Source organism: Geotrypetes seraphini, chromosome 9 (assembly GCF_902459505.1).
Source record: "Geotrypetes seraphini chromosome 9, aGeoSer1.1, whole genome shotgun sequence".
Lineage (NCBI taxonomy): Eukaryota > Metazoa > Chordata > Amphibia > Gymnophiona > Dermophiidae > Geotrypetes > Geotrypetes seraphini.
The window spans coordinates 14,714,052-14,740,799 of record NC_047092.1 but is presented as its reverse complement, the minus strand read 5'-3'; the positions used below and the strand labels follow the sequence as shown (position 1 = coordinate 14,740,799).

The 26,748-nt window shown below is 43.1% G+C and overlaps 2 protein-coding genes across 5 annotated transcripts in view; both read right to left on the bottom strand.

The window, feature by feature from the left end:
- Nucleotides 1-12,320, bottom strand: part of LOC117366868 (collagen alpha-1(VII) chain-like) — a 311,407-nt gene extending 299,087 nt beyond the window's left edge. The window contains exon 1 of the mRNA XM_033958833.1: nucleotides 12,194-12,320. The gene's annotated coding sequence lies outside the window, so the exon portion shown is untranslated. The remainder of the gene's footprint in view (nucleotides 1-12,193) is intronic.
- LOC117367174 (protein phosphatase 1 regulatory inhibitor subunit PPP1R7 homolog) overlaps nucleotides 11,821-26,748 on the bottom strand; it is a 60,471-nt gene continuing 45,543 nt past the window's right edge. For 3 of the 4 annotated variants that reach the window (XM_033959512.1, XM_033959510.1, XM_033959509.1), the window contains one exon: nucleotides 20,910-21,275. In XM_033959512.1, the coding sequence (XP_033815403.1) occupies nucleotides 21,174-21,275 (102 nt within the window). In that variant the 3' untranslated portion in view covers nucleotides 20,910-21,173. Of the gene's footprint in view, nucleotides 12,344-20,909; nucleotides 21,276-26,748 lie in introns of those variants that run through there. The other variant, XM_033959511.1, reaches the window with a different exon arrangement.

Below are 26,748 nucleotides of genomic sequence, written 5' to 3'. Positions count from 1 at the left end.
AAAACGTGGATCCGTCAGGACAGGGCGGCCCAGACTGGCATCGGAGGGGGGGGGGTTTAATTGAAGGCAGGCAGGCAGGATGGCATGGGGGGGGTGTTCAATGGAAGGGGGATGGGAGGCAGGCGGGCATCGGAGGGGGGTGAGGTGAGGAAGGACGCACAAGGGGCACTATGGACATAGGAAGGGGCAATGTTGTGTGTTATGTTTGATTAGTTATTGTTACAAGTACTATATATGGTGCTGAGAATAAATGTCCAAATAAGTGTTCTCGACTTTTTTTATTTATTATCCGTGTCACATTTTTTATAAAGGTTAGTACCAATAACAACATGTTTCATTTAACATATTGATATATATCACAGTAATGATGTATTTTATTATCTCTCATGTAATTTACAAACTTAAAAATGGGAGGTGAAAGGGCCTCATAAGTGGAATAGCCTAGGGCCTCTTTTCATCTAAATCCGGCCCTGCCTGGAATACAAATAATTGTAATCCTGGATCTACATATATTATTACATTCAAACATGATATCAATACATTAGAATTCTATAACTGTATAACCATGTTTTAACCATTAGCCCTTATAAAAAAAAGAATAAACAGAGGAGGTGGGAAAGAAATGAGCTGGGTTGGAATTACCTATTTGCAGAGAATCATTATTAAGGTCAGATGTTCATGTGTTTCATTCTCAAACCAGTAAGGAAAGGGAACTTTTGCTGCTTTGGTATTTCAAAGTGGCACTAGAGGATTAAGTGACTTGCCCACTGGGCAGCACTGGGATTTGATCTCACAGCCTCTGGGTACAGAGGCAGCAGCTGTTTCAGTAAGCCATATCTTTTGGTTTGTCCCAGTATGTAACTTTTATGTGAGCCAAGCATAGGACAATCAAGCTATTGTGACATCACTGATGAGGTTGGCTCTTAGGCATTGGTGGAATGAGGCATTATGACATCACAATCTCAGCTCTGGATTGCTGCTACTCTTTGGGGTTCTGCCTGGTACTTGGGACCTGGGTTGGCCACAGGATACTGGGCTTGATGAAAAGGAATGGGGACTTGTATACTGCCTTTTTGTTGTTTTGGCATTTCAAGTGGAGGATTAAGGGAGTTGCCCAGTCACAAGGAGCAGCACTGGGATTTAATCTCACAAGCTCTGGGTGCAGAGGCAGCAGTTCAACCAGGGAGCCTCAGCCCTTCCTTAAGTAAGAGAAAAACAAAAAAACTCTGTGGAGTGACGATGTTCCTAAATGGACTTTATTTGAAAGTGTCAAAGTTCCAAAGGTACACTGAAATCATCCACATAAAATAATTCCATCCACGTAAGAGCCTTAAAGGACCTAGTCCGCTAGGGATACAGGACCCAACACGGTCCGCGTTTCGACAAAAAGTCTTCTTCAGGGGTCCCTGGGGGTCCTATAAAGGTGAGTACGTGGGAAACAATTGTGTGGTGAGCCGGAAGTGAGACACTGCTTGTGTTTCCAACATTCTAGAGCTCAGACTGTGATGTCAAAATGCCTCATTCCACCAATGCCTAAGCTCCGTCCTCATCTGCGCAAGCCTCAAACGCTTTAAAATCATAAGTAGCAAAAAAACAAAAGGAATTGACCCCAAAATATCCACAGAAAAGAAAATCCAGAGAAAACAAAAAAAAAAAACCTCTGTGGTGTGACGATGTTCCTAAATGGACTTTATTTGAAAGTGTCAAAGTTCCAAAGGTACACTGAAATCATCCTCATAAAAATAAATCGTCCACATAAGAGCCTTAAAGGACCTAGTCTGCTAGGGATACACTGCTTGCGTTTGCATTTGCTTTTTTTCCAATGCAAATGCAAGCAGTGTCTCACTTCCGGCTCACCATACAATTGTTTCCCACGTACTCACCTTTATAGGACCCCCCAGGGACCCCTGAAGAAGACTTTTTGTCGAAACGCGGACCGTGTTGGGTCCTGTATCCCTAGCGGACTAGGTCCTTTAAGGCTCTTATGTGAATGATTTACTTTTATGTGGATGGAATTATTTTATGTGGATGATTTCAGTGGACCTTTGGAACTTTGACACTTTCAAATAAAGTCCATTTAGGAACATCGTCACTCCACAGAGTTTTTTTGGTTTTCTCTGGATTTTCTTCTTTGTGGATATTTTGGAGTAAATTCCTTTTGTTTTTTTGCTACTTAGGATTTTAAAGTGTTTGAGGCTTGCGCAGATGAGGACGGAGCTTAGGCATTGGTGGAATCAGGCATTATGACATCACAGTCTGAGCTCTAGAATGTTGCAAACACAAGCAGTGTCTCACTTCCGGCTCACCATACAATTGTTTCCCACGTACTCACCTTTATAGGACCCCAGGGACCCCTGAAGAAGACTTTTTGTCGAAACGCGGACCGTGTTGGGTCCTGTATCCCTAGCGGACTAGGTCCTTTAAGGCTCTTATGTGAATGATTTACTTTTATGTGGATGGAATTATTTTATGTGGATGATTTCAGTGGACCTTTGGAACTTTGACACTTTCAAATAAAGTCCTTTAAGGAACATCGTCACTCCACAGAGTTTTTTTGGTTTTCTCTGGATTTTCTTCTTTGTGGATATTTTGGGGTCAATTCCTTTTGTTTCTTCCTTAAGTAAGACCCACCCTGTCCTTCTAAGTAACTTATAAAGTGGCAGAGTCATGGTCTACTAAACTGCATTTGAAGCTACATTAACTATCCATTGGTTTTATGCAATGTCATTCATTCCAACAGGAACCCAATATGCTTTACAAATATTTCTTCAGCAGTCACCGCAGGGGTGTAAAGTCTGGCTGCTAGCCTTGATGCTTCTCCTGTATGACAGTTTTGAAAACCGAGACAAGAAAGATTAATATTCCAGCCATTGGTGCTCAGTAACCCGAGCTCCAGAGAGCTAAAATGACTTGTCAAAGGTCAGACAAGTCAATGGACTGGAATGAACAAGTCTAGGGCCTTCTCCTGGTTCATGCTATCGTTCATGGCCCTTTTAACCATCTCTCCTCCTAAGGATTGACATGAAGACAAGCAGAGGCAAAGACATTCAGAAAGGAGGTGAGAAGGTTAGGGAAAAATATGCATCCTGTTAGGACAGTAACACTTTGTATTGCCTAAGGATAGTTGGCGATACAGAATTTACATGTTCCCAGGGCAAATCTAATACATCCCTTCTCGTGGCTCTATTTACCACTAATGGGATTATTTTTGTAACTGCCATTTTAGTCAAGGGAGCCCCTTCCGAGACTGCAGAGTAGAGAAAAATTAAATTAATAGTACCGTATTTTCTCGCATATAACGCGCGCGTTATACGTGGTTTTTACAAACCGCGCATACCCTTGCGTGTTATACGCGTGAGCGCGTTGTACAAAAATTTTTTTACATAGTTTCCCCCCCCCCCCACGCCCGATTCATCACCTGGAAGGAGCGCTCGCACTCCCACCCCGAAGGACCGCTCGCACCCCCACCTGAAGAACCGCTCGCACCCCCAAAGCCTCCCCTCCTCCCCCATGGAGAAGCTGTCTACCTTGTTTCCGGATGCCAGCCCAGCTGCTTCCTCTGCCGGCGGTCCTGCCCCTTCTCAGAGCCCTGTGCTGCGCTGCTTCCTCTTCAGGCGGTCCCACCCTTTCTCTGATGTCAGAGAAAGGGCGAGACCGCCGGAAGAAAAAGCAGCACAGCAGGGCTCAGAGAAGGGGCGGGACCGCCGGCAGAGGAAACAGCTGGGCTCGCTGGCATCCGGAAACAAGGTAGACAGCTTCTCCATGGGGGAGGGGGGTGAGGCTGTGGGGGTGCGAGCGGTTCTTCGGGTGGGGGTGCGAGCGGTCCTTCGGGGTGGGAGTGCGAGCGCTCCTTCGGGGTGGGGTGCGAGCGGTCCTTCAGGGTGGGGGTGCGGGTGCGTGCGAGCGGTCCTTCGGGGTGGGGGTGCGAGCGGTCCTGCGGGGGGGTGAATCGGACATCGGAGGGGGGGGGGCATCAGGCTTTCAGGGTAGGGACAGGACTTCAAGGAGGAAAGGAGAGTCGGGGCGGGCGAAAACAGAGTCAGGGTCTCCAGAGGAGAGTCGGGGCGGGCGAAAGGAGAGTCGGGCAGCATGCGCGGTATACGGGTGTGCACGGTATATAAAAATTTATGTACATAAATATGTGTTTTTTGCGCGCTATACCCGTGTGCGCGTTTTACACGGGTGCGCGTTATCTATGTGAAAATACGGTAGGTCTGGAACTGGATTCTAGCCTTGGTGACATCAACGGCACCAAAGCCCAAGGGACCATTAACCAATGAGTCATATTCCGGATAAACCAAAACTTGCAGAAGAAAACCTGAAGTTTCAACAGTCCAAAAGTGCCAAAAATACACAGTTCAAGGCTCAGAACCAAAATAAATCCCCACCTTACAAGGGGCCAATGAAAAGTTCTCAGCCCAACCAACAAAGTTGGGCCAGTCTCCATTGAGGGCTACACACTTAGTCCAGCAATTTTCCACTTTTTTTTTGGGGGGGGGGGCTCCATATTTTTCTGACAGAATGGAAAAAGTGGAAAATCACTATAGCCCTCGATGGAGACTGCCCCAACATTGTTGGCTGGGCTGAGATCTTTTCAGCGGCCCCTCATATGTACAATGAAAAGTGCTTGATCCAGAGTCATCAGAAACCGCTTAGAGCAGGGAAAGCGGGGTTCTAGCACAGTGATAGTTCCCATGGCAACAGTCAATACAGGCAGATTCATGACTGCTCCAGAAGACCACAAGGTAAAACAACGATATTGGCTTCATGGCAGACCCTGCTCTGAAATGGTTTTTGAAACAAAAAAATTGAAATATATACACTTTATTAAAAAAAAAAAAAAACCCCAAACAAACAAACTTGAAATCCACAGAGAGGTCCGGCAAAAAAACCCCATCTTCTATTGTCAAATAATGTCCACTATTACTTGCATCTGATTGGCTGCAGAATATAAACGCCCTGTTTGATAATAGCCACGAAGCACAGAAATGGAAATTCACATGCCTTACCTGCCCCAGAGAGGTACATGTTGCACTGACTCCACGCCAACCAGTAACGTTTGTCAGCATCTTTTTTTGCACTTCTATATCTGTAAAGAAGAAGATCTGGCGATGTCTACTGTTCCTTAAAATTTTCGACCTATTGTCTCCTAGTTGTATTATATTTGCCAAGGGATTAGATCCAGTAAGAGGTTCGGATGTGGAGCAGGGAGATGAAACTGGCTGGAGTGAGATGGACATGAAAACTTCTAGATTCAGGAAGAGTTATGAGGAGAGCAGGGGGGAGGAGCTCCAGGCTGCCCACCTTACTACATTTGATCATCCAAGGATAGGTGAGAAGGGGGAGACAGGGGGATTGCGCCTCTGGGATGTCTGACAGTGATAAATGTCTTTCTACACCCCTCACATTTTCAGCTGGAATGTTAAAATAAAAGGCTGTAGCTTATGGGCAGAAATAACTGCTGAAGAATGTGAGAGCCATAAGATCATCTGTAGAAATTCCGTATGATTTATGTCCTGGGGATATGAGAGAAAGAAAGGAAAAGGGCTTACTAGCCAGAACTAAGCTACTCGGGAAGACTGTGATGGAAGACAGGCAGCAATGCAAAATTCCTACACAAGAGTTAGCATAGTTAAGAAACATAATGACTCAAACCAATGGTCCACCTAGCCCAGGTTCCTGTTTCCGACAGTGGGCAATCCAGGTTACAAGTACCTGGCAGAAACCCAAATAGCAGCAACATTCCGGAACACCAAAGAATATAAGAACTTAAGAGTAGCGTTACTGGGTTAGACCAGTGGTTCCCAACCCTGTCCTGGAGGAACACCAGGCCAATCGGGTTTTCAGGCTAGCCCTAATGAATATGCATGAAGCAAATTTGCATGCCTATCACTTCCATCATATGCAAATTTGCTTCATGCATATTCATTAGGGCTAGCCTGAAAACCCGATTGGCCTGGTGTTCCTCCAGGACAGGGTTGGGAATCACTGGGTTAGACCAATGGTCCATCAAGCCCAGTAGCCCGTTCTCACGGTGGCCGATCCAGGTCACTAGTACCTGGCCAAAACCCAAAGAGTAGCAACATTCCATGCTACTGATCCAGGACAAGCAGTGGCTTCCCCCCATGTCTTTCTCAATAACAGACTATGGACTTTTCCTCCAAGAAATTGTCCAAACCCTTCTTAAAACCAGCTACGCTATCCGCTCTTACCACAACCTTTGGCAACGCGTTCCAGAGCTTAACTATTCTCTGAGTAAAAAATAATATTTCCTCCTATTGGTTTTAAAAGTATTTCCCTGTAACTTCATCGAGTGTCCCCTAATCTTTGTAATTTTTGAAAAATCGATCCACTTGTACCCGTTCTACTCTACTCAGTAGCAAGATTCCCAAACCCGAAAGAGTAACAAGGTTCCGGAATCCCAAACAGTAGCAACATTCCATGCGGAATCCCCAAAGAGTAACGACATTCCAAGCTACCAATCCCAGGGCAAGCAGTGACTTCCCCCATGTCTGTCTCAATAGTTGTAGGACCAGGAAGTGACATCAGAGGGAGAGCCGAGGCTGACACAAGCAGCAAGTTGGAGAGGCTGCCTGTGCCGGGGAAGTTAAAAAGATACAGGGGGCAGGAAGAGGTGCGCTTGCATGGAGGGGGCAGGGAAAGAGCGGGGATGGAGAAGAGGACCTGGGGCACCTCCCACCCTCGCTACGCCACCCTTGGCACAATTCTATAAAAAGTTAGGTGCACTGTATAGAATCGTGTTTAGTGCTGCTCCAACCTGCTGCTTGCACATGCCTCAGATCTCTCTCTGATGTCACTTCCTGGTTGTAGGGCTAGGAAGTGACATCAGAGGGAGAGCCAAAGCTGGCACAAGCAGCATATCTGTGCTGGGGAAGTTAAAGAGATACAGGGGAAGGGAAGGGGCGGGGATGGAGAAGAGGACCTGGGCCACCTCCCACCCTCGCTACGCCACCCTTGGCACAATTCTATAAAAAGTTAAGTGCACTGTATAGAATCGTGCTTAGTGCTGCTAGGATCCTAAATTTAGGTGTGCCCTATTTATTTTAGGGTTTCCTTTGTGAGCGGCAGGAAGGGGCGGGGAAGGAGAGGGTAGGGAGAGGTACCGCCAACCAGGGTGCCTCTCATCCTTGCTACGCCACTGACTTTAGGGGAGGGGTAACGTGTGTGTATAGGGCCCCCAGTCCAGTGAACTTTTTTTACTAGTCTTTTTTACTAATGGTAATAACATACAAAACTAGCGTGCTGAGAGATAGCCCTAGAGCCATCCACTTGATTTTAAATGTAATTCTTACATAGTACAAATTCTCTCTTCTTTATGGAATCAAATTTCAAACATCATTGAGAAAAGCAAAACCAACTTGTCAGTTCTGTTTCAGCTTTTCCAACAGCGGAACACAAGCTTCTGCCTTTTTTTTGGTTCACCAAGCTCTAAAGTAGTCAAAAAAAGATCAGGTTTTCTCTTGTTTCGCTGGGCCCTGAGGCAGGAAACCTCTCAGCTCAGTAATCCGATATTATACAGACCAGGGAATAGTACTGCATCTTTTAACCAACAGGTGAAGATCCAAACCCTTGACGTTGCCTTAAATACTTCACCTAAAAGGGCAACAAATTTGCTCTAATGGTCTTTTATTTCTATGTTGCACCATGCTCCCGCGTTTTGTTTCAAAGCATATAAAGTTCGCTTGCTAACAGAGATAAGAACATAGGAATTGCCATACTGGGACCATCAAGACCAGTATCCTGTTTCCAACCATGGCTAACCCAGGTCCTAAGTACCTGGCAGAAACCCAAAGAGTAGCAACATTCCAGAGCTGAGACTGTGATGTCATAATGCCTCATTCCTCCAATGGCCTAAGAGCCAACCTCACCAGTGATGTCACAATGGCCTGATTGTCCTATACTTGGCTCACATAAGCACTGCCACACTGGGACAGACCGAAGGCCCATCAAGCCCAGTATCCTGTTTCCAACAGTGGCCAACCCAGGTCCCAAGTACCTGGCAGAAACCCAAAGAGTAGCAACATTCTAGAGCTGAGACTGTGATGTCATAATGCCTCATTCCACCAATGCCTAAGAGCCAGTGATGTCACAATGGCCTGATTGTCCTATACTTGGCTCACATAAGAACACAAGAATTGCCACACTTGGACAGACCATCAAGGTCCGTTTATTTAATATTATTTATATACAGAATAGTGGAAAAGTACTTAGCTTAGTACAAGCTAACCCCCTCTTTTACTAAGGTGCGCTAATCGAGTTAGCGCACACTACACTTTAACACGTCCTTAGACTAACATGCACGTGTTAGCGTTTAGCTCGCGCTATTCGGTTAGTGCACCTTAGTAAAATAGGGCCTCTGTACTTTTCCACTATATACAAATAATATGAAATAAATATTTATAAATCTAATATCAAAACAAATATTAAAATGGTCCGATGAAGAGCTGACGCGTAAAGCCCAGGACTATGAAAGTTTATTGAGTCCCTGGTGGTGCCGCTGAGGACCGGTGGAGAGAGGGGTGCGGAGAAACGTAATGGATACAGTTTTAAGGTTGTAAGCTGTTTCCTAACCTCTGCTAATAGATTTGGCAGGCAGGTGAGTGCTATGATGTTGCATATAACACCTTTTTGAAACACTGTTGGTGGTGTAAGAATGGTGTTTTAGAATGAGCACAATTATTCCATATTTAGTACAGTAAAACCTTGGTTTGCAAGTAACTTGGTTTGCAAGTGTTTCGCAAGAAAAGCAAAACATTTAATTAAATTTTAACTTGATATACAAGCAATGTCTTGCAATACAAGTACATACAGTATACACTAGAGAATTGCACGGGGACAGAAATCCCACCCATCCCCGCCTGTCCCCGCCAGGATCCTCTCCGACCCCACCCATCCCCACTAGGATCCTCTCTGTCCCCACCCATCCCTGTCAGGATCCTCTCCGTCCCCACCCGTTCCCGCAAGGAATTACCTCCATCCCTGCCTGTCGCCATAAAAAGCAGCAATTACTCCTGACAGGATCATCAATTCCACAGTTTCTTTTGTGTTTGCGCTGCTGTTTTCCTTGTGGAATCTCTTTGGTGGAACCCTTTTTTTGTTTTCTGTTCAGGTAATTAACTTATAAACCCCCTCTTTTACTAAGGCTGACGTGTCCATTATATTATATGTATGAACCCTGCTTCCAAAGCCTTCCATCCCCGTGGGGGTCCCGTTGGCCAGAGGGGGGTCCCCTTGGGAGTCCTGTGGGTCAGAGGGAGGTCCCCGTGGGAGTCCTGTGGGTTAGGAGGCATTCCCGCGGGACCCGCGGGATTCCCGAAATCCCTGTTCCCGTGCAGACCTCTAGTTTACAGCTCTACTTTTCAAGAATACTATATGCTGTTATTAATGAATGAATGAATGCATGCTTGGATGGAGGTGAATGGTGTATATGTTAGTTGCTGGAGGAAGGTTCTCCAAATGGGCAATATTTATAAATGATATTTATGAAAATATATGTACCTTCTTTAAATGCTCAAAAAGGAAAAGTTTTAGAAGGTGGAACTGAGCAATTAGATGTATCAGCAATATTGCAATCTTCTGAAATTGAATTATTGGGTCGGGCAACATTATTAGTCTCATTTGTATTCTTACAAGATAAAGAAATGCTGTTGAAATTATACTTTAAGTTGAAACAAGTCACCTTTTTAGGTGAAAGGGTATATATATTTCCTGACGTCTCGAAATGGACACAATCCAGGAGGAAAGAATTTTTGCAATATCGTCCTAAAGTTATTTCAATGGGGGCGATTTTTCAGTTAAGATTTCCTTGTAAATGCTTTATTACCTATCAAGGGAATAAATATATATTTTTTGAGCCTGCCCAATTAGGTTTTTTCCTAGAGAGTAAAGGGATTCCATTGCAGCCAGAATGAATCAAGTGATTTAGTGCGGAATTTAGTTTAATAGTAGGTTAATATCTAACTACTGCTATTTTCTTTATGTTTTTGTTAAGTGTATCCCTTCTCCCCAGGGGGTTTTCTTCTATGTCCTGCCTTCCTCCCCATTTGAGGACTATAATGAGTATATTGCTTGTATATTGTTTTCAGTCTGTATTGACTTAATATATGTATTTCAGGATTTCTCTGTACCATTTTTATTGGTTGTACAAAAATTATAAATATAAAATAAAATAAAAAAAATGAAAATGAAAATGTATGTACTTTTTATAATTCTTATGAGTATAGGATGGTTTATGACACTTCTACAATTTGAATAATTAAAAGAAAAATTGATTTAATAAAGAATAGCTGATTTAACTATTGTAACAATCCTCTAAATGGGATAAATTTGGATCACAACATATAGGGTTCCTTTTACGAAGGTGCGCTGGCGGTTTTTAGCGCACGCAATGGATTAGCGCGCATTAGCCGAAAAACTACCGCCTGCTCAAGAGGAGGCGGTAGCGGCTAGCGTGCGTGGCATTTTAGCGTACGCTATTCCGTGCCTTCTTAAAAGGAGCCCGTAGAAAATAAGTGAGACCCTGACTCGCAAAATTTAAATCCCAGAGAGCAGAGAAATGCGGTAAACAGAATCTGTGACAGCAGGGGCTCCTGAGGCATTCCCCATTTTTCCTCCCATTCACCTGACAAACAACCATTGATCCTCACCTTACAAAGCTTACGAGAACGGACTAGAGATGTTTAATCATACCAGTGCATCCCTTGTCTTCTAAATTTGATGGACTGCATTAAGGAATTAGAGCTGAAGGGCTCTTGGTAGATTTCCAATGCCGACTCACTTCACCTGCTTCATGCAATTAACTAAAAAAAAAAAAAAAAACCAGGGGAAAATCAAGTGCCAACATGATGAGGGAAACGAAAGAGACTTCCATCTGAAGAGAGGGGACAAAATTAGGTAGATGAAGCTGCCTGGTTTGCCAAAATATCAGTGAAGTACAGCTCCTGTTCTCTCAGGGTTTCCGCAACTGGCATTGTGCTTGTTACAGGTTTCCGGGTCTCGCTGCGTCTTTGTCAAGTAGAAACCGACGTTTCAGCCACTATGCTGTGGCTTTCTTCAGGGTCTGCTCTGAAGTCTGCAGTGAGACTTTGGAATAGTGGGTTTACTGACCTGATTGGGAACAGAGCAGTCCACCAATTTGAATTTTGGCGGGAAAGTCAGTTGGTCAGGAATTTGAATTTTGTTGTGAAAGTCCATAGGATGGAAAAGTTTCTGGTAGGTTTAAGGTTGTTCTCCCTGTGGAACTGGATTAAATGTTCTCTCAGGGTTTCCGCAGCTGGCATTGTGCTTGTTGCAGGTTTCCGGGTCTCGCTGCGTCTTTGTCAGGTAGAAACCGAAGTTTCAGCCACCATGCCGTGGCTTTCTTCAGGGCCTGCTCTGAAGTCTGCAGTGAGACTTTGGAAATAGTGGGTTCACTGACCTGATTGGGAACAGGGCAGTCCACCAATTTGAATTTTGGCGGGAAAGTCAGTTGGTCAGAAATTTGAATTTTGTAGTGAAAGTCCATAGAATGGAAAAGTCTCTGGTAGTCGCACTGCAGACTTCAGAGCATACCCTGAAGAAAGCCACGGCATGGTGGCTGAAACATCGGTTTCTACCTACCAAAGACACAGCGAGACCCAGAAACCTGCAACAAGCACAATGCCAGCTGCGGAAACCTTGAGAGAGCATCTAATCCATCTCCACGGAAAGAACACCTTTAAACCTAACAGAGACTTTTCCATTCTATGGACTTTCACAACAAAACTCAAATTTCTGACCAACTGACTTTCCCGCCAAAATTCAAATCGGTGGATTGCCCTGTTCTCAACTGGCAGCCTGATATGAAAGCATGCGTTCATGGAATTTTTTGAACTTACAACCCTTCACTGATGGATAAACAAAAAAGAGCATGAGCTTTACGTGAATGTTTTTGAGTAGCAAGGGAAAATGAATGAATCGAATAAGATGGAGCTTGACCCAACAAGACTTTATAATAGACACAACCCAACTTAAAAATAATACGTAACTCAACCGGCAACCAATGCAATTCACGATAAAAGGGAGTTAGATGGTCATATTTCTTCAAACCAAAAATATGTCTGACCGCGGTATTCTGTATAACTCGCAGCCTAGAGATTGTCTTATATTATATGACCCAAGTCACTGCATTGGACGTGTCAGGCAAGCAGCTCACTTGATCCAGCTTCATCCTCTTTGGCCTCTTCCCTTTTACTCCATGGAACACTGCCACCGAAGCTGGGAGATGCCTCTCCTCCTGTCAGGAGCTGTCATGGGAGGTGCTGGCAGGTGGGTTCGAGAGCAACTGTGCTGCGGCCTTCACCACCTACAAGGCACAAAAAGACAATAAAGTTTTATAGTTCTGCAAAGAGCTAAATTAATGCCTCATACCTCGGCCAAACTGGTGTGATGCATGTGTAGTGACAACTCGACAGAAAAAGAGGAGTCTTCCTTTGCCCAACACACTTTTGGTTCTCGCTATGAGTTCGTTGACAAGTTTCTTTAGAAGTTTGGCTGCCAGTACATCTTTCAGTATGTTCCTAAAGGTCTTTTTCAAGACTACCTGAACTAGAGATACTACTGTAACATCCTGTTATCAGTTTGGTATGTCCCCTGAGGAAGGCAGTGTTCTGCCGAAACCAGGATCCTAGTTGGGACTTCCCACAGGAACTTTCAATAAAATCCCTTGTGTTGTATTGTGATGTCGGCTTTGCCTTTCTTTTGCAGGTGTAGTGACTGCAGGAGAAAGAAAGAGATGCTAGCAGACCTTAGTTTTGCTCCCCAATTAACCCACAAATGGATCCAATTTATAGCATATATAACCGGAAGGTAAAGGGTAATGAATTTGATATATCACCTTTAGTACAACCAAAGCAGTTTAACATATTATATACAAGTACGGTCTCGATCCCTAATGGACTCACAGCCTAAATTTTTGTATCTGGGGCAATGGTGGGTGAAGTGATTTGCCCAGGGTCACAAAGAACTGTGGTGGGAATTGAACCCAGTTTTCCTGGATCTCAGTCCACAGCGTTACCCATCAGGCTACTCTTTTTAGAAATAAGTTCTTGTGTGCAACTTTCAGTAGTCAGATCTGGATTAGGCAATCTAGTTGCACTTCCTTTTCTGTTCACATGGATTACTTTCCCACTGGCGCGGAACCTGCCTATAAATCTCACACTCTTCTGGTATTCCCTCCGTATTCGCGGTGGATGCGTTCCGGTTGTAGCCGCGAATATGGAAAAACCGCGAATAACTATTGTGTTTTTTTTGGCAGGCAAGTAGCGATTCAAAATGCTTTTGGCAGCTTTTAGAGCTTTAAGCATGCAAGCAGCGATTCAGAAAGCTTTAAGCAGGCAAGCGATTTTCTCCATGCATGCTGGGAAGCAGCATTTCACTCTATGGATGCTTGGAAACAGCATTTTTCAGGGTGAAAGCTTTGAAACTTCGATTTTGTAGGAGAAAGTATGGAAGCAGAGTGAATGTTGGTAAACGCTAAACTTTTTTACACTACAGCCAAAAGTAAAGGAACTATAATCATGATGTAATTTGGGGGGGCGGAGTCAGCCAATGAAAAATCGCAAATATGTGAAACCGCGAGTGCCAAAACCGCTAATGTGGAGAGAGAAGTGTAAATCTGCTTCTCTAGGTGAGATCAGTTACTCCAAGAGTAATATAAGTCTACCAGATTTTTCTCTTGTAAAATCTGGACTTATAACCCCGCCCCCTAGCTCCGCCCCATCCTGCCCAAGTCATGCACCGTTCTGTCCCAGCCTTGCCCTCCAGCTCCGCCCCCTTAACCTCTTCTCGTGCTCAGAGCTGAGTCAGAAGGGCATCTGCGTATGCGTGGGTGTAACACAATGACATATTCGTCTTTGAACTGAGGGGGGAAGGATTGGGGTTATAGAGAGGGAAAAGAAGTCATGTTTTGCTGTAACCTTCTTATTGACTGGAGTGGCACTGTAATATTGTTGAAGCATAATGTTTATATATAGAAAGGACTGATTCCAGGAGCAGAGATGAGGGCAGATGACCAGATCCACAAACTGGGCGGGGATGCATGACCACACTGGAGGTCATCTGTATTTCATTTCATTTCATTTTTATCCTCTCTACTGTACATCCAGTACAGAGTGTTGCCCAGAGAGGGCTGCAAAACCCGACCTGTTTGCAGCCTTTGAGGACTGAACTTGGGCAAGCCCCACTAGGCGCTGTTCTAAATTGTAGCACCTAAAACAGAATTTAAATGCCCTTCTATCGCCCCGTGGTGAGGCCACGCTTCAAATACTGCGTGCAATTCTGGTCACCACATCTCAAACAAGATATAGCAGAATTAGAAAAGGCACAGAGAAAGGCGATGAAAATGAAAACAGGGATGGGATGACTTATCTTTAGGAAAGGCTAAAGTGACTAGGGCTGGAGAAGAGACGGCTCAGGAGTGATATGATAGAGGTCTATAAAACACTGAGTGGAGTGGAAAGGATGGATGTGAATCACTTGTTCACTCTTTCCAAAAATACTAGGACTAGGGGGCATGCGATGAAGCTGCTAAGTAGTAGATTTAAAGCAAACTAGAAAATATTTCTTCACTCGACTAGTAATAAATTCTGGAATTTGTTGCCAGAGAATGTGCTGAAAGCAGTTAGCTTAGCAGGGTGCAGTTAGCTTAGCGGGGTTTAAAAAAGGTTTGGATGATTTCCTGAAAGAAAAGTCCACTTGGGGACTTGGGGAAATCCACTGCTTATTCCTAGGATGAGCAGCATAAAAATCTGTTTTACTACTTGGGATCTATGTAGGTACTTGGGACCTGGGTTGGCCACTGTTGGAAACAGGATACTGGGCTTGATGGGCCTTCGGTCTGTCCCAGTGTGGCAGTTCTTATGTGAGCCATGTATAGGACAATCAAGCCATTATGACATCACTGGTGAGGTTGGCTCTTAGGCATTGGCAGAATGAGGCTTTATGACATCACAATCTCAACTCTGAAATGTTGGTACTCTTTGGGTTTCTGGCTGGTACTTGGGACCTGGGTTGGCCACTGTTGGAAACAGGATCCTGGGCTTGATGGACTTTCAGTCTTGTTCAAGTATGGCAATTCTTATATTCTTATGTGAACCAAGTATAGGACAATCATGCCATTGTGACATCACTGGTGAGGTTGGCTCTTAGGTATTGGTGGAATGAGGCATTATGACATCACAATCTCAGCTCTGGAATGTTGCTACTCTTTGGGTTTCTGGCTGGTACTTGAGACCTGGGTTGGCCACTGTTGGAAACAGGATCCTGGGCTTGATGGACCTTCAGTCTTGTTCAAGTATGGCAATTCTTATATTCTTATGTGAACCAAGTATAGGACAATCATGCCATTGTGACATCACTGGTGAGGATGGCTCTTAGGCATTGGTGGAATGAGGCATTATGACATCACAATCTCAGCTCTGGAATGTTGCTACTCTTTGGGTTTCTGGCTGGTACTTGAGACCTGGGTTGGCCACTGTTGGAAACAGGATCCTGGGCTTGATGGACCTTCAGTCTTGTTCAAGTATGGCAATTCTTATATTCTTATGTGAACCAAGTATAGGACAATCATGCCATTGTGACATCACTGGTGAGGTTGGCTCTTAGGCATTGGTGGAATGAGGCATTATGACATCACAATCTCAGCTCTGGAATGTTGCTACTCTTTGGGTTTCTGGCTGGTACTTGGGACCTGGGTTGACCACTGTTGGAAACAAGATACTGGCCTTGATGGACCATCGGTCTGTCTCAATATGGCAATTCTTATGTTCTAAGGGGGTCGTACATATGGACATAGCATGGTCAAGCCATGAGCGTGTCACCAAACATGCACAACTTATACAATATTATAAGTTACGAGCTCTGAATGGCACACCTAAACACGCCTACTTACACCAAACATTGACTTGGCCTAAGTGATCGCACCTAACCTTTGACGTTAGTGTTTGCATTCTATTATGACTTACACGCCCAGGTATCATTATAGAATTAGCGCTAAATGCGTCTCATTGCGACACCTATTTTTTGGCACCTAATTATAGAAGTGCCCCCACCCTGTTAACATGTGCTGCATACATCGAGGCATTCGTGTTTCTTTAGGTCACTTTCTATTTCTCAGGACAACGGGACCCCCATCCAACGCTGCTTCTTTTAAGCTGTGCAGCATAGCTTGAGCCATGAAGCAGTAAGAGAAAAAAAAAAGCTTAATAAAAAGTAAATTGCAAAGGGAGGGTGTGGTGTAAATCATGGTAGGAATGACACCTGACTGAGTGAAGAGTTGTTTTGCATTGTTGAATCTCTCTGTCGCTTTCAAGTCCTTTTGGAAATTTCCATTTCCCATTCACCATTCAAGATGAATTAGCATTCCTGGAATCTTGGCCAGATGTACCCTACAGCAAATGGGAGGAGAGAGGCAGAGCATGGGAGAAACGGAGACAGGCGACAAACGGCCTCTTTTACAAAGCCGTGCAGCAACAGCCCCGAAGCCCTGATTTTATTATTTACCAAATGTTTTTCGGTGCTTTGGAAGCTTCGCGCCATTAAGAAGTATTTCGACAAAGCCTCCTTTCACCTGTTGGTGCAGTCCTCTATCTTAAGTATTCTTGACTACTGTAACATTGTATTTTTAGGGGCTTATAAGAAAATTCTAAAAAAAAATAAGAGCAGTCCAGAATACTGCTGTTCGCCTCATCTTTGGCTTAAAAAAATGGGAGCACATCACCCCATTCTATCAAAAACTCCATTGGCTGTCGATGGAGTCCAGAGTCTTGTTTAAGTTCTCATGCATCTATTATAAAGTAGTTTTTGGTATGTCACCAGGCTATCTTATTCCTCATTTTTCTTTGAGTCACTCTAATAAGATTACACGTAGAGTGCATCTGTTCTAGAGAATGACACAGTGACAAAATTCATCACCGTTCCCGTCCTCACGGATAACCGCGGTAAACCATCTTCATGTCATTCTTTAAGGAGAGACGGAAGAATCAGAGTATGAATGGCCACAACCACTGACCCGCAAGCTTTGCTTTGAAGAATGCTGGTGTAGAAGGACTGAGGTTGAAACAGACACTACAGAATGACAGTCTCTGGTATCCAGAGCAGATATTGTGATGTCATAATGCCTCATTCCACCAGTGCCTAAGAGCCAATCACATCAGTGATGTCACAATGGCTTCATTATCCTTGGCTCCCATAAGAATCAGAGTATGAATGGCCACAGCCACTGACTCGCAAGCTTTGCTTTGAAGAATGCTGGTGTAGAAGGACCGAGGTTGAAATAGACACTAGAAAATGACATGGGATTATTTCCCGCGGTTATCCGTGGGGACGGGAACGGTGATGAATTTTGTCACCGTGTCATTCTCTAATCTGTTCTCATATCCTTCCATAAAATCTTGTCATTACAAAAAGTTCTTTGAGAGAACTTGCTCATTTCAGGCCGCTAAATTAAATTCATAGCTAGGAAAAATAACGTTAGAGGCTTCTTCTTATTTAGATTTTAGAAAATTGTTAAAGACACAATTATGCTATTTTAACATGTTCTTCTTATTTTTAACCTGATGTATTAGTTCGCTTGGCTTTACTATTTTACCTGTTGTATTTTTATGCACTGTATGTATTGCCTTTGTTGTGAGCTGCCTAGAACCATCCCGGTATGGCGGCATATGAAAATAAAATTATTATTATCATTATTATTAAATCTCTATGGGGTTCGGGGCCGTTTGCACAGCGCAGCCACTAGCGCGGCTTTGTAAAAGAGGCCGAAAGAGAGAAGTAAGTAATAAGTAAGGAGATACAGTAAGAGAAAATAATAGAGAATGGTAATGAGGAGGCAATAAAGCGATAAAATAAGCAAAATATATGGCAGGAGAAAAAGGATATTTAAAGAAGGGGCAAGAAATAAAGACGAGGGGAAAGGGGGCTTGACTAAAAAATTTGAAAAAACAAAAGAAGAAAAGATATGGCAAGTGGCACAGGTCACTAGAGAGAAAAAGAGAAAGCACGAGACAATTGGTCAAGAGAAAAAAGCAAAGAAAATTAACGCCAAGAAATCCACAGAGAAAAAAATCCAGGAGAAACCAAAAAAACACTGTGGAGTGACGATGTTCCTGAAATGGACTTTATTGAAAATATCAAAGTTCCAAAGATACAATAAAATAAGTCACATACAGATAAAATAATCCACATAAAAACCTAACGGACCTGGTTCGCTGAAAGCGTAAGACCCAACACAGTCCGCGTTTCGACAAAAAAGTCTTCTTCGGGGTCCCTGAGAGTCCTATAGTAGTAGATACGTGGAAAAAACTGACATGTGGAGAGCCGTGGAAAAAACGCTGTTTGATTGCACATCTTCCTTCCTTAATCCAAGGTGATTGGAACATTTATTTATTTATTTAAAAATGTATATGCCGCATACAACAATGCGGTTTCCATATGGCATACATAGAATTTTGTTTCCCTCCGATTATCACATATAACATAGACACATCAAGACAACGTCATTAATCGTCCCTGTTATGGTAGGGATAGAGCACAAATTCGATCAATTCAGAAGTACAAACAAGCTTTAAATCATTCTTCGATATCAGAAAAATTCTAGAAGACGATTGTCAACTGAAATACATCTTAGCAAACAATTGAGTTTTCAGCATTTTCTTAAAATTCATCCTCCCCAAACAAAACCGCCGGATACCAGGCAAGGCATTCCATAGTTGTACGCCAGCCACAGATATCATTGATACTCCGATCCTAGCCTGCATAGTCGACATTCTACCCGCCAAACTTAATTTCATCCCATTTACATCTCTAAGCTCTCTTCTCGGTTTATAGATCTGAAAAACGTCTTGTAAGATCTTTGGAGAAGCAGGATACAATGTCTGATGTATAATGGCGACAATCTTAAACCGCGCTCTTTGTTGCATAGGTAACCAGTGTAGTTTCTTCAACACAGGAGTTATATGGGTACTCCTAGGAGCCCCTGTGATTAATCTTGCAATGGAGTTGATAAGCATTTGCAAAGCCCTCAACTTCCCTTTCATAACTCCTAGGTATAGTGAATTATAATAATCCACCCTACTCAGGATCAACGTCTGAACCACAGTACGGAAATCGTGTGTTGGTAATATTGGCTTCAATCTATAAAGCATTCAAAGTTGCATGTATCCCACCCTGATTATTTTTAATATTTGGTTTTCCATTGTCAAACAGCTATCTAAGCACACTCCCTAGGTCCACAGCACTGAGCTACATCTTTCTCCCCTGCTCAAATTCTTCCTGAGGATGCATCCGCCAGATACGAATGGCAAGAACTGTGCATACTTTACATTGCAATCTGTAAAGACTTTTAGCAACTGCGGACACTCGGCCCCTGCAGCTAAATTGGGGAATGTTTTCATTTGACAAAGAGCAGCCCAGAGCAATCTAACGTCACAAGGACTGAAAACAATATATCAACAGCAACCCCCGCCCTCGGAGCCTCAGACACTGCCCAGACCTGACAAGGCAACATTCACTTGATTATGCTTTTTGACCATCTAGGCTCGTTATTTCACCTGAACAATGAAGAACCAGCTGTATCATACTAATGCAAAATCTTCAAAAACGATATAGAGCTTTTCAATTTAGTGACTCATATAATAATTTGCTCCATTAAACTCTATAAATAGCATCACAAACTAGAAGCCAGTGCATTCATCGGACAAAAAAAACTCTACTAGGCCACGAATACAGGATGTCCGGTGCGGTACTTGGAGAGACCCCCCAGGAAAGAGACTTGGGCATACTTGTCGACAAGTCAATAAAGCTCTCCGCGCAATGTGCGGCGTCGGCGAAAAAGGCGAACAGAATACTAAGAATGATCAAGAAGGGGATCACGAGCAGATCGGAGAAGGTTATCATGCCGCTGTACCAGGCCATGGTGCGCCCCCACCTGGAATACTGCATCCAACACTGGTCGCTGTACATGAAAAAGGACATAGTACTACTTCAAAGGGTCCAGAGAAGAGCGACAAAAATGGTTAAGGGACTGGAGGAGATGCCGTACAGTGAGAGGCTAGAGAAACTGGGCCTCTTCTCCCTTGAAAAGAGGAGACTGAGAGGGGACATGATCGAAACATTCAAGATATTGAAGGGAACTGACTTAGTAGAGAAAGAGAGACTGTTCACCCTCGCCAAGATGGAGAGAACCAGAGGGCACTCTCTTAACTTAAAAGGGGATAGATTCCGTGCAAACGTAAAGGAAGTTCTTCTTCACCCAGAGAGTGGTAGAAATCTGGAACGCTCTTCTGGAGGCTGTTATAGGGGAAAACACCCTCCAGGGATTCAAGACAAAGTAGATAAAGACAGGTTGTTCACCCTTTCCAAGGTAGGGAGAATGAGAGGGCACTCTCTAAAGTTAAAAGAGGATAGATTCCGTAGAAATATAAGGAAGTTCTTCTTCACCCAGAGAGTGGTAGAAATCTGGAACGCTCTTCCGGAGGCTGTTATAGGGGAAAACACCCTCCAGGGATTCAAATAGGGGAAAACACCCTCCAGGGATTCAAGACAAAGATAAAGACAGGTTGTTCATCCTCTCCAAGGTAGGGAGAACGAGAGGGCACTCTCTAAAGTTAAAAGGGGATAGATTCCCTACAAACGTAAGGAAGTTCTTCTTCACCCAGAGAGTGGTAGAAATCTGGAACGCTCTTCCGGAGGCTGTTATAAGGGAAAGCACCCTCCAGGGATTCAAGAAAGGGTTAGATAAGTTCCTGCTGAACCAGAACGAACGCAGGCAAGGCTATACTCAAATAGGACACTGGTGTTTGACCTAACGGCCGCCGTGTGAGGGGACTGCTGGGCACGATGGACCACTGGTCTGACCCAGCAGCGGCAATTCTTATGCTCTTATAAAAATGAGCTAAAATATACTGCTGAAAGTAATTTATATAGAGTGCAATTGTCCCAAACAAACACAAAGTTCCATAATGACTCAGCTGCACGCCGGCGTTCACTGCTTCAATCTCCACCGCTTTTCAACAACCTCTCAACAGCGGCCCTGTTATGCCGCTTCTGTTTTCTTCTCCGAAAGAAGTGTCTGCAGCTTCTGTACGTCACAAAGTCCTACTGGAAATCACTCCGTGTGGCTCCACGTTCATTATACATCAAAACTGCCAGCCAATCCATCTTCTATTTAAATGGAAAACCACTTCCTCCTCAACATGAATCCATACAAATGTGATGATGTCAACACATATGCAAAGCAACTGAAACAAAAAAAATAGTCAAGAAAATTAAAAAGCACTCAAAAAAATGCATTCCACTCAATGTCAATATTTAAACATGCTGGAGCAACAGTTTGGTTATTTTGGGGTTGTTTTTTTTAAAGAAAATCCAAAACATGTTTGGATAATTTCCTAAAAGAGAAGTCCATAGGCCATTATTGAGATGGCTTGGGGAAATCCACTGCTTATTCCTAGGATAAGCAGCATAAAATTGGTTTTGCTTTGTGGGATCTAGCTAGGTACTTGGGACCTAGGTTGGCCACTGTTGGAAACTGGATACTGGGCTTGATGGACCTTTGGTCTGTCCCAGTACAACAATTCTTATGTGAGCCAAGTATAGGACAATCAAGCCACTGTGACATCACTGATGAGGTTGGCTCTTAGGCATTGGTGGAATGAGGCTCTGGAATGTTGCTACTCTTTGGGTTTCTGCCAGGTACTTGGGACTTGGGTTGGCCACTGTTGGAAACAGGATATTGGGCTTGATGGACCTTCGGTCTGTCCCAGTAGAGCAATTCTTTTGTGAGCCAAGTATAGGACAGTCAAACCATTGTGACATCACTGGTGAGGTTGGCTCTTAGGCATTGGTGGAATGAGGCATTATGACATCGCAATCTCAGCTCTGGAATGTTGCTACTCTTTGGGTTTCTGCCAGGTTCTTAGGACCTGGGTTGGCCACTGTTGAAAACAGGATACTGGGCTTGATGGACCTTCGGTCTGTCCCAGTATGGTAATTTATATGTTCTTTTGTTCAGTATTTGCCATAAATGGCGCTTTCTAATAGAGCTCAGGATCTGTTCTAGCACCTGACATTGTAAATCTTCAAATTTGAAGATTTATGATGTTGGGTGCTAGAACAGATCCTGAGCTCTATTAGAAAGCGCAATTTATGGCAAATACTGAACAAATAAATACTGAACATATAAATTGCCATACTGGTCCATCCTGTTTTCAACAGTGGCCAACTCAAGTCCCAAGTACCTGGCAGAAACCCAAAGAGTAGCAACATTCCAGAGCTGAGATTGTGATGTCATAATGCCTCATTCCACCAATGCCTAAGAGCCAACCTCACCAGTGATGTCACAATGGTTTGACTGTCCTATACTTGGCTCACAAAAGAATTGCTCTACTGGGACAGACCGAAGGTCCATCAAGCCCAATATCCTGTTTCCAACAGTGGCCAACCCAAGTCCCAAGTACCTGGCAGAAACCCAAAGAGTAGCAACATTCCAGAGCCTCATTCCACCAATGCCTAAGAGCCAACCTCATCAGTGATGTCACAGTGGCTTGATTGTCCTATACTTGGCTTGCATAAGAACATAAGAACTGCAATACTGGGACAGACCGAAGGTCCATCAAGCCCAGTATCCAGTTTCCAACAGTGGCCAACCCAGGCCCCAAATACCTAGCTAGATCCCAAACAGATTTTATGCTGCTTATCCTAGGAATAACAGATGTTTCCAACAGCCCCCATTTGGGGCTTCCTTTCTTATATTTTGATATCCATTATGAGTATTTTGTAGCTTCTTTATGGATCTGTTGTTGCCTCTGTATTTACTAGTGGTTTTATATTTGTTATGAATGTTCAGCAGAGTTTAGACATCAGATTGGTTGTATATTTTTTTTTTATGAGTATTTAACTTCTGATTTGCTTCTGCCATGTTGTAGGTATACATGTTACCACTTCTATTTAGCAATTCTATAGTGCTGAAAGGTGTATGCAGCGCCAAACATTTAACATTCAATAGACGGTCCCTGCTCAGAAGAGCTTACAATCTAATTTGGATGGACAGATAGGACATCTCAGACTTTGGGAGTTTCTAGCAGAAGCAATCATAAAATGGATATCTGATAGTGAGTGGGAGTTAAGAGTTCTTTGTTAACTTTCTACATGCTTACATTGGTTTTGTGTTAATAATAATAATAACTTTATTTTTCTATACCGCCATAGTCAAACTGACTTCTAGGCGGTTCACATAGAAAGAAGTCTGGACAATCAGCGAATTACAAAATGCAAGAAGAAGGAAGTTACATCATGAATTGGAGAAACATGGTGAAAGAATACATGAGAGAAGAAAGATGTTACATAATACAATGAGATTATAAGGTTAAAAAAAACACAAAAAAACCTGAGAGAGGTGATCTCATTAAGCAAGGAATTTGTCAAATAGAACAGTTTTAAATGATTTTCAGAATGTGTTGTAGGTTTGCCTGATTTGTATGATTTTACTGATTGTATTTTCTTATTATTTTATAAATTCCAGCCTCTGTTGTGTCTTTTTATGTGTTGTGTGTCTTTGCGACCATAAAGTTACTTGGACACTTCACTTTGGCTGATATGCTGCCACCCAGACAGTCACCCAGCTGGAATGCATAACAGCCAGAAACAAATGGGAAATGTACGTTTTATGATCTACACAAAAGCCGTAATTCATGTCATAGATAAACCAAGTCCACCCAGGTTCCATACCAGGAATGGCAGATTTCGGTGTGGTGCGAATGACAAGCTATTTCAGCTTAAGGCTAGTGATGCTCTACAGGGAGATAGATGCAGAAGAGCAAATATGGGTGAGTCAAACTCCAGGATCTTGGAGGCAAGGAGGCTTTAGAATCATGTGACTTACCTTCTGCATTTCTGTTTATACCACAGATGTCAAGTAGGCTTTCAGCGCTGCATAACATATAAGCAGGGTTACCATATGGCTCCAGAAAAAGAAGGTCGGATTGAAACATCCGGGTTTTCTTCCATTGAAAGCAATGGAAGTAAAACCCGGATGTCGTATCTGTCCTCCTTTTTCTGGAGCCATACGGTAACCCTATACAGCGGTACCTCGGAATCCGAACACCCTACACATTGTATGTGTGTGTTTGTGCCCCAGAATCTGAATGCTGCTTTGGAATATTTGTTAATATTTTTACCTTAAAATCCAGTGTATTTCCTGTTAAATTTGAGTTTGTGGGACCCAGGAACGGATTAATCCAGTTGCTATTATTTTCAGTGGAAAAATTTGTCTTGGAACTTGAACGCTTTGGAACTCGAACAGGGTTCTGGAACGGATTAATTTCGGATTCCAAGGCATCATTGTATATGAGTGATACAGTTCGGAAGCTATGATATTTGACTTTTCCTAGTTTTGCTTCTGAAAGTGTGGGAAAAATCCATAGCAAAGTTAATTTGGCAGAAGGGAGGCTAAGGCTGCCTCCGAGTAGGCTACCTGCCACCTTTTACCTTGAGAGGCTGGTTTAATTATCTAGACCTCTGCAGCAGGATTTGTTTCAGCTCGTCAGCACAGGTTGACATTCACCGACATGTACCAGTGACCTTTGGAAGAGGTTAGGCAGATGCGTTATTCCTACTCAGATGACTGACACAGCGCTAATGAGTGTAGCAAATTTTCAGAGTTTTAAGCTTAATGTCTGACTTCAGTACTAATCTGGATTCTGTGGTTTTATTTATTCAGGGCACCTGCTTTGAATATTCTTCGGGGAGACCCGCTGTCTGGTCTAAGACCTCCTGATATTTGGTTTTTTTTAAAAGGTAAAGGTAAAAGTTTTTTGGTTATTTTATTTCTTTAATAAAAGGTTTACACATAATAATGGGGGGGGGGGGTAGGGAAGGGAGGAAGAGGGAATTGAGAAATTGAAAAAAGGGGGTTTGAGTTTTGGAATGTATTGAGGTTCATAGTAGATAACAAAGAAATATATTTTGGAGGAATAATAGAACTATGTTTGACAGATATTTTTATGAATTTAATTGTTATGAGTTTAATATATATTATATTTTTGTATACTTGCATATTTGTATGATTCCTTCAATAAAATGTTATAAACTTAAACAATGGGGGGAAGGGAGGGACGGGTGAAAGGGAAGGGGGTAGGCAACAGGGGGAGGGTATAGAGGTATGTAATAGGCAATATGGAAATTTATTTTGAAGAAATGATAGACATATGTTTGAAAATTAATATCGTGAATATAAATGTAATGATTATTTTATTGTATATTTATTGGATTTCTTCAATAAAATGTTATAAATTAAAAGGTAATACTGTATGTAGAAATAAAACAAAAAACACAAAGGAAAAAAAATAAGACTTTTTTTTATTGGACTAACTTACACCCCCTTTTACAAAACCGTAGTGCAGTTTTTAGCACTGGCCGCAGTGGTAACAGTTCCGATGCTCATAGGAATTTTATGAATGTCGGAGCTGTTATTGTCGCAACCAGCACTAAAAATGCTAGCACAGAAATGGGGGGGGGGGGGGTAGGGGGGTTTAATGTAGTTTATTATTAATTTTCAAAGGTAACCCCTTCTTCCTCAGATCAGAAATAAACAAACATTGGCAAAATCAGTAAATATAAGGGAAACATGAAAGCATTTCAGTGGTAGTTGCAGACAGAGAGGTGATAAAGCACTTTGAATTCCTTTGTAGTGGGAAAGAAAGCCAAGTAGGATCACTTCCAGGTCACAAGGCCAGGAAGTGATGTCAGAGGGAAATCTAACGCTGGTGTGAGAAGCATGCTTGCAGTAGCCACTTGTGTTGGCAAAGATTAAGCGGTATGGAAGGGAGGGAGAGTCCAAGTTTGGAATGGGGTGCAGAAAGCGGCAGGGGAGGCACAGAGAAAAGGCCACAGGGGGGTGCCACTACCCCAGGCTCCTCCTATCCTTACTACACCACTGCATAAAGCCCATGGCTGTGCATTGTTGGCCAGTCTGTCATCCTTTCTCATATTATCCATCCTGGCAAGCTGTGTGGCTGCATTTTCAAATGTATTCCCTACCTTTGCATTTATCCATCCCACCCCAACTTATGCTCAGTTTCTTTCCTGAGATCCTGGATTAGTAGAGATGCTCAGGGCTAGCTGATACCCCAGGAAAAGTACATCAATGTGGTGTTTGGGATAGTCACAGAAATCTCATCTTCTCCTTGCCTTAACTAAATATCTGCTAGCAGTGTCACTTTGCTGTCCTCTGTTTTGGTGACCCAGTCACAGTGCTGAAAAATCACACCATTACTTGTGAGCACATTTCACTGAGAAAAAGAGACCTTCCCCTCAGAAAAAGCCCACCCTTCCAGTGGGCTTTGCTCACATCCGATCGTGAGCCCTCCAGGAACAGAGAAATACCTAGTATGTCTAAATCAGAAAAAATAGTTAATGTCTTATTAAAGAAATGACAATCTTTCCTTTTGGCTCAGTCTTAATAATAATATTGTAATTTCTAGCTAAATAGACATACGGTCAAGAAACTGTTTTATTTTACTTTTGCGATTATGATAAACATACGGAGGGCCTCAAAATAGTACCTGGCGGGCCACATGTGGTCCCCGGGCCGCGAGTATGAGATCACTGGTCTAAATGCAACTCACCTTCTTGAGATACCACAGAAAAATGTGGTAGCAAAATCCAAATAAGAAAAAAACATCAAGAACACATACATAATTTATCATGTATCAC